The sequence below is a fragment of the Nylanderia fulva genome, unplaced genomic scaffold (assembly GCF_048542155.1).
Source record: "Nylanderia fulva isolate GAGA-0341 unplaced genomic scaffold, ASM4854215v1 Scaffold165, whole genome shotgun sequence".
NCBI lineage: Eukaryota > Metazoa > Arthropoda > Insecta > Hymenoptera > Formicidae > Nylanderia > Nylanderia fulva.
In genome coordinates, this window is record NW_028189890.1 from 132,084 (window position 1) to 140,661 (window position 8,578).

Consider the following 8,578-nt stretch of genomic DNA (forward strand, 5'->3'; position numbering starts at 1 on the left):
TTTGAATAGACTACCGCTGCATAGGCTTTAGACGAAGCGTCGCAAAAGCCGTGCAAATGTAAGCACTGAATGTTACGCTCGAAGCCTAACCAACGAGGAATTTGCAGAGTCTTCAAGTGTAACATTCTTTCGCAAAAAGCATTCCATTCGGTTGTTATTTCCGCAGGAAGAATATCATCCCATCCGTAGAAAAATTTCCATAGTTTTTGCAGTAGAATGTTGAGAGATATCGTGATCGAAGACAACCATCCGAGGGGATCAAATATTTTCGCTATCGTAGAAAGGATTTTTTGTTTCGAAATGTCGGTAGATGGTGGACGGAATTTTATTTCAAAGGAGAAGTTATCATCGCAAGGTGTCCATTGAATACCAAGTATTTTTAATTGTTCACCTTCTTGGAAAGGTTTGGAACTTGCTAGACCGTGATTCGCAGGATTTATATCATGTAGAATTTCAAAATCGTTGCTGGCCCATTTTCTGAGATGAATGCCTGCGCTTCGTAAACAGGAGATTAATTAGTCGCGTTTTTCAATCGTGGACGGTTTATCATCGCCGCCGGATAAGACATCAGCAACGTATATTTCATTTTGCAAAATTGCTTGAGCTAGTGGAAAACGCAAATTCTCGTCGATTGAAAGTTGGTTGAGCACGCGTTGGGCGAGATAAGGTGCGCAGACAGTACCATAAGTAACGGTATTTAATGAATAAGTATGGGCTGGTTTGTTCGCGGATTCGTACGCCACAATATCAATTGATATTGGCGATCGTCTGAATGAACCTGTATTTGTCGAAACATTTGCTGAATATCAGCTGAAAAAACGTATTTGTATAAACGCCATTGAAGAATAATCGCCGTAAGATCGGCTTGTAACTTTGGACCAATCATAAAATGATCATTTAAAGAAGTGTTATTCGAGGTATTTGCCGAGGCATTAAACACTACACGAAGTTTGGTTGTAGTATTGTCCTCGCGAATAACTATATGATGAGGTAGAAACGTCGGTTGGAAGAAGTTTTGCACGTTTTCGATTTTTTGTATATGTCCGAGCTCTTCATACTCGTTAAGAAAGTCGACGTATTGCCTTGAAACTTCACGAGAATTGGCTAAACATCGCTCTAGTTGCGCAAGGGAACGCGTAGCTACTGATTTTGACTCGCCGATTCTTATCGAAGGACCAGACTTGAATGGTAAACGGACAACATAGCGCCCTGAAGAATCGCGCATATGTCTCTCTTGAAAATGTAAATTGCAACAAAGATTTTCCTCGGAGAGAACATGTGTCGTTGGAATTTCTTCCAGCTCCCAAAAACGTCGGAGTTCGAAATCGAGATTGCCAGAAGTTGCTTGGTGAACGTGAATTCTTTGACTATCCTTTTGTTTTGAAATAGGGCCTGAAATGATCCACCCGAATATAATTTCTTGTGCAAGTGTAGCATTGTTAGAAGCTTTCATTAAATCACCCATCAAAATTGAACCGTATAATTCAGCACCGAGAAGTACTTCGATTGCATCATTTGAGCTTGGATTTGGATCGGCTAGATTCAATTTGGAAAGAAACGGAATCTCTTGTAATTGAAAATAAGGTGGAATGTACGCTGTAATTTTTGGAACGACCAATGCTTTGGTATAAAGAATCGTATCATTTTCATTAGTCACGCTTATAGAAATAGAAACGGCATGTTGAACGTAATTAGATGTAGTGTCACCGATGCCAGATACTTCACGCGTGTTGAAATTAAGCGAGCTCTCAACATTTGAGCGACTCGTGACAAAACAAAGGTGGCATCGGAATTTTGATCGATAAGTGCTCGCGTGTAAACATATCGACCGTTTTCGGATCCTATACAAACGCGTGCGGTAGCCAGGAGCACGGGTTTAACTCCCGCGTTCACGTGTAAATGTACGTTGGACGCGTCATCGCATTTTCCAGAGTCTTTTGTTGTAGTTAAACTTGACCTTGAATCCTCGTGTAATAAAGTATAATGCTGTCTTTTACATTTTAAGCAAGTAAAGGAACTACGGCAATTAGAAACGTAATGACCTTTGGTCAAACAATTTTTGCATATATTATTTTTCTAAACAAACTCTAGTCGATGCGAAATGCTTAATGCTTGAAATTTTTCGCAATGCATTAAACGATGTGTTTCGGAACAAAGAGCGCACGTACTTGTAGTGTTTGTATGGTGAGAACAAACTATATTATTTTTTCGTACCGTATTTGGAATTGAGCGAGCACCGGAACTCTTTTCGGATGAGTTTACGTTTGCGGACTTTGAGTTATCCCCGTCCTTGGATACAGCCTCAAGCGAACAAATTTGTGTATCTAGAAACGCGTATAGTTTTTCCATCGTAGGATATCTCCTCTCTGAACCTAAGCTGACTTCCCAATCTTTTCTCGACAATTTGTCTAGTTTTTGTACAAGAATGTAGACTAAAATCATATTCCATTCATCTACAGAACATTTCAAGGCACGCAGAGCATTTATCGATTCCGATGAATTGGAGCATAATTGTTTTAACCCGAACAGATCGTTAGCAGAAACCGTAGGAATGGAAAATAAACGGTTGAAATATGCGTCAAGAATAACGCGTTGATTTTCGTAACGATTCGTAAGGTCCTTCCATGCAACATCGAAATTACTATCGGTTAGAGAAAAATGGGAAATCAACTTAGCAGCGTCGCCAGTAATCGCGGATAACAAATATTGCAATTTCTCGACTTGCGATATGGAGCTGCAATTTTTAACGAGAGCAAGAAACAAATCGCGAAAGGTTAGCCACTCGATTACATTACCGGAGAAAGAAGGCAAGTTGATTTTCGGTAATTGGATCTCGTTGGTGGGCGTCGTTGTGGGCGTCGTTGGTACAGGAATGGAAGTTGAAGCAACGTTGAATGCCTCGATTTTTTCTTGAAAGAAGTTGTAGGCTTGCATGTACAAGACCTCCGCCTTGTCTAGCAGCTTGTTCTTGAAGAAAGGAAGCTGTTCCGCGTCTGCGTCGGTCGCTTCTGCCTAAATGATAGCGGCATTCTCCTGGCATTTATTCCAGTAATTTTGCAAAAGTTGAAATCGTCCTTTAGTGATGGCATAAGTTTGGTTATCAACTCCAACCTTATGGAAATTGAATGCCTTTCCTCCAACCTTATGGATTCGTTATGGAGTTCGTTAAATAACGTAAATTCGTATCGAACGCAAATATAGCCTTTTCCATTTCGATCTATTGTCTTGCAGAGCTCGACCTTGAAAGGTAAACACGGTGTTGGAATGTAGAATGTATATACGGTGAGTCGAAATACTTTCTTCTCGTACGGAAATTTCTTGATGCGCCAATTAGCGGCGAATTGAATCGTCTTGTATTGGACTTTTCTTTCGGAAACTGCGCAACGGCCTTGAAATTCGACCCTCGTAAGATGCGTAGAATGGAGCTGCCACTGAGTAGAATAAAGCTGCGCAATTTTTGAATTGCTCACTTGGAGTAGTTGCACTGATTGCACGTGTATCTTGTTTGAATCCATCCGTTAATTTCTCGACACAGATCCGGCTCAAAGGACCATGTTTTTGAATTTTTTTTTTGAATTTTCCCCTAGTTCTCACTTGTGGACTGCGTCGATATGCAAGGATGAATAGCGGGGACTTGTCTTTCCTTATTCTAATTAAGAACAAGCAATATTTATTTGTCTTTGGAATATGAGTGTTCTCCAGAGATTTGGAATTCGTGAACGTGTTTACCGGTCGGTTCGTCGTACAAGACTGTCTCTCCGTGCTACATCGCTCTTCCCGAAAAACGCGGAAACTCGCTCAGAATTCGGCGCTTTGCCCGAGCGTACGCGATAACAATCTATCGGTGTACACAACTACACAGAGCTCAGTAGCGTATACCAAAGGCGCGCGGAAATCACGGAAATTTAATCTTTCCCAAACAATACAAATATATAAAAAGATATATGAAATAAAAATTATATAAAATAAACATATAAACAATATATAAAATTATACAAGATATATAAAAATATATAAAAAAAAGGCCGTCGGAGGCGAGAAAGTTACGGCGGTTCGAGATCCACGCCTGGATTCAGCGGCGAGAAAGAGCCAGTGGCTCGAGGTAGCAGCGAGAGAGATTCGGTGGCTCGGGATCCACGCCTGGATTCAACGGGCCCGATAGAGAGGGCCGCATCAATCATTGTTGTCCGCACCTGCACACAGAAATATAATAATTTAATATTTTTTTATTATATTTTATTTTGGTATTTTAATATATATATACTTACATCATTGGCATACTAGACACATATTGCCCAGGAATATTGTAAACAACCTTTCCAGGTAGTCGATGCAATGGTGATGCGGCACATCCCTGTACCACATCGTCTCGTGCCTCTGGATGACAGTAATGGTCGCGAACCGATCCCTGTTTCCCATGACACAGAGAATGTGTTACGTCTCGTGGGGTCGCGGCTGCGAAAATTTGAATGCAGAGCTCGGCTTTTTCCACGAGACACGATCGCTATTACGGGTACGCGAATCTATGCGATTCTCCCCGGGGATACCCGCGATCTGAGGTTATTCGCGCTGGAACTGAGGTGATCGGATTATTGCATGGGACCTACCTGTGACTCTACTGTAATAAAGATAGCTTCGTCGATTGCTCTATGCGAAACGTCGTTGGGGTTGCGTAAGTAATCTTCGTACGTAGACTGGCAAAGCTCGCACAAATCACCAATTCGCGTGAGGGTAAGTCGGAAGTTGCAGACCCCGCAATTTATTCCAATGGGTGTTCCGCCTATGATTAAAGTATGCTTCCAAATCCTTGTCCAAAGTAGTTTCGAGACTCTAGGTAAGGTGGAGTAGCATGAAATGCAGAGAGCTGCCTTAGTCTCAAAATGGATGTACCCGACACCAACTTGGCAATAGAATAAGGGTTCAAACGGTACAAAGAGATTAACTTCTGGAGGAGGGGTTATACCTCTAAGGGTGAGTGGGCACATTTGTGCTTGTTGCGTAATCGAATTGATAATGCGTCATTAGCTCGTAGATCTTTGGTGAACCCGGCAGCAATCGAGAAGTCAGTAGTCGTCGGTAAAACCGTCGGTAATTGCTCAGTAAAACACTGGTAAGGTGCCAGTAAGGTGTCGATAACCAATTGGTAAAAGAACGTACGTCGGTATATTGTTGGTAATGTCGGTATAAGAACGTATGTTGGTATATTGTCGGTAACGTCGGTAAAAGAACGTATGTCGGTATATCGTCGGTAATGTTGGTAAAAGAACGTATGTCGGTATATTGTCGATAACGTCGGTAAAAGAACGTATGTCGGTATATTGTCGGTAATGTCGGTATATTGTTGGTAATGTCGGTATAAGAACGTATGTCGGTAAATCGAAAGTGTTCTCAATTGATTATTGTTTAAATGACTACTTTGTTGTACGGATTTACGAAGTTGTTTGTTGAGACACAAAGATTTTTAAGAGATTGAACTATTTGCGTTTTTCCGTGTTCGAATTCCGAGGGTGGCACCGCATGTGGTGGTCGACCCTAGTTTTATAGCCCGACCTTTTTTTATAGCTTCCGCAGTGACGATGGAAAAGAGGAAAATGCGTCGGAGATTTTTCTAGAATGTTCTCTTCCACGTGGTAGAAGCGTCTCTGAATTTGCTAACACGCGCGATTCCTTAGGTTAACGTGAATTTCACTTACCTTTAGTAGCACTTTCTTGATCGTGTCGGCTCGTACTTGGAGGTAGTGCGTGCGGCGAGGGTCGTTCACTGGGATGTTGGGCGGCGGCAGGCGTCGTGGTCGGAAAGTTATTGGTATGCACCTCCACGGTAGGAGTTCGTCGTTGTTATTATTTTTAATGTTGAAAATGTTCTCGTATTCAGGATCGGCCTGATATTCCACTTCGAGGAATTGAGAATATTCCTCGGTCGCTGATTCGCGATAAAGTCGGTTTAGTTTTCGTAATTGATTCTTTCTTCCTGCGCGACGGGTCTTAGGCATATTGAATTTGATGCATCCTCTGAATAATTACTCAAATAAGGAGGGTTGATATGCGGCGGACCTCACTATCAGTTCCTTATTTTGGCAATTGCTGAGAATGTTAATTCTAACTGTGATGAGCGGTGGTCCGCTCCAGACACAGTTTTGAATTGTTCTGAATTCAAACGCCGTATGACAGATTTAAGCGCTGTCGTGTTTTATCACGGGAGTGGAAGTTTTGAAGAGTACTAAACACTGGTTTTCACACATGAATACACTGGTTTATTCGTATAGTAGTACAGAATTCGAAACTAGAACTTAGAATTAGAATTTAGACTTAGACTTAGAATTTAGATTTTAGAGTTAGGATATTATACTTAGAGTTAGAATTTTTGAATTAGAGTTAGGATTTAGAATTTGGACTTAGAGTTAGAATTTAGAAGTGCGACTGTACTGTTCGGTGTCGCGCAGAGAACTGCCGAAATTCGGGACTGCACTGAGGTCCTTCGTTTCGGCGGCTCGGGCCTGCGGCGGCCTGGAGAGGGGGAGTTCCCACTCTCCGGAGTAAGGGCTCTCACCGTGGTGGGAGATCCTTAGGCGCTACGAAGCGCCACGCTTAGTTTTTAGGTGGAGTTAAGCGTCATGGCCGGCTTTGGCGCGCTTTTTTAATAGCGTTTAAGGAACTTGGAGTAAACGAAAAAATTTATACGGCCGGACGTGACAGGACGCGGAATTAAGACCGTCAGAACTGATAACGGCACTGAATTTTGCAACAAAGAAATGTGTAGCTATTTCGGCCTTTATGGAATTACCCTCGAGACATCAATACCATATACTCACGAACAAAACGGTCGCGCGCAGAGGGAGATGAAAACGATTGTAGAGTGCGCCCGCACCATGTTGCTCGCTAAAAACCTATCGACGCGTCTTTGGGCCGAGTCTGTAAACACAGCCGTGTATGTATTGAATCGTTGCATTTCGACGCAATCACGAGACATTACCCCGTTCGAACTATGGCATAATAAAAAGCCTGAGTTGTCACACGTACGAAAATTCGATAGTGACGCGTTCGCGCACGTGCCTAAAGAGCACCGGAAGAAATAGGATTCCAAATCGCGAAAGTTAATTCTAGTAATTCTAGTAAGCTATCAAGGCGAATCTGCTAACTATCGGCTCTTCGATATATCGGCAAATAAAATTATAGTGGCAAAAGATGTCATAATTAACGAAATTTCCGATGATAAGTTAGACACCTGATCCGAGAAAACGTCCATTTGAATCGGTAATCCAATTGAAAATGTTTCCGCATCTGTCGAAAATGTACAAAACGATCCTTCAGAGCCAACAGACGAAACGGAAGAACCGAGACAAACTGATCGCGCTAACACGTATAATCTTAGAGACCGTCGGTCAGTAAAAGCACCAGAACGTTTCGAGGCGAGCGTCGCGATTTTTAATGAATCAACGACATTTATCGAGGCGACCACAGAGGAAAACGCGGATCAGTGGAAATCGGCAATTGCGGATGAGCTCGAAGCTCATGAAAAGAATGACACGTGGACCTTGGTCCCTTTGCCCAAAAATCATAACACAATCGGATGTAAATGGGTCTTTAAAATAAAGAAAACCCCGCAGAAAACAATATCCGCTTTAAAGCCCGCTTTTGCGCGAAAGGTTTTTCGCAAAAGGCCGGATTAGATTATACCGAAACCTTCTCCCCCGTGGTCCGCTACGACTCGATTCGTGTACTCTTAGCAATCGCCGCATGCGAAAATTTAGAAATAGGTCAATTTGATATTAAAACTGTCTTTATAAATGGAGTTTTAAGCGAGGAAATTTATATGCGACTACCGGAAGGAATCGAAACAAGCGACAAAGATATGGTCTGTAAATTAAACAAGGCCTTATATGGTCTCAAGCAGGCAGCGAAATGCTGGAATGAACAATTCCACGATTTTCTGCAACAGTTCAATTTCAAACAAAGCAACGCCGACCATTGTATATACATTGGTGAATTTGAAAAAGAGAAAGTGTATCTTGCGCTTTACGTGGACGATGGGCTTATACTAACCTTATTACGAAACATTTTAAACAAAATTCTAGAAGCCCTAAAAACCGCGTTCGAGATGACTGAGGGCAGTGAAAACATGTTCGTCGGAATGGAGATCGAACGCGACCGCCCAAACAACGTCATTTTTGTTCACCAGAAACATTATATTGATCGTTTGCTGCTCCGTTTCAAAATGTCCGACGCAAATCCCGTGTCAATTCCCGCTGATCCTCACGTGAATCTGCGATCAGCTGATGTCGAAGACGCGAAATGTCAAAATAAACCATATCGCGAGGCTGTGGGTGCTCTATTGTTCTTAGCATCTGTCTCGAGGCCTGATATTTCCTACGCGGTCGGAGTCGTTAGTCGGTGCTTAAATAATTATAACGAATCCCATTGGAGCGCAGTGAAACGGATTTTTAAATATCTGCTGGACACTCCAGATTTTGGAATAATCTATAGTGGTAATAAGTTTGACCTTCAATTAACTGGTTTTTGTGATTCCGACTACGCTGCGGATATTGATACACGTCGCTCAACTAGCGGATATATTTTT

At 42.1% G+C, this 8,578-nt stretch overlaps 1 protein-coding gene across 1 annotated transcript; it reads right to left on the reverse strand.

Annotated features, from left to right (window-relative positions):
• Positions 1-515: 515 nt before the first annotated feature.
• On the reverse strand, positions 516-4,419 carry LOC146723840 (uncharacterized). Its single transcript, XM_085480995.1, has 5 exons — positions 4,316-4,419; positions 3,595-3,649; positions 2,796-3,012; positions 835-1,620; positions 516-778 (listed from the first exon to the last, which is right to left on the reverse strand). The coding sequence occupies exons 1-5, from the start codon at positions 4,417-4,419 to the stop codon at positions 516-518; spliced, it is 1,425 nt and encodes a 474-aa protein (XP_085337121.1).
• Positions 4,420-8,578: the final 4,159 nt, after the last annotated feature.

Coding starts and splice junctions, on each gene's coding strand:
- LOC146723840 (XM_085480995.1), bottom strand. CDS start 4,419: ATGGGAAACAGGGATCGGTTCGCGACCATTACTGTCATCCAGAGGCAC. Junction 3,650..4,315: donor TGCATCGACTACCTGGAAAG/GTTGTTTACAAT, acceptor GTTCTTAATTAG/AATAAGGAAAGACAAGTCCC. Junction 3,013..3,594: donor CATATCGACGCAGTCCACAA/GTGAGAACTAGG, acceptor GCTATCATTTAG/GCAGAAGCGACCGACGCAGA.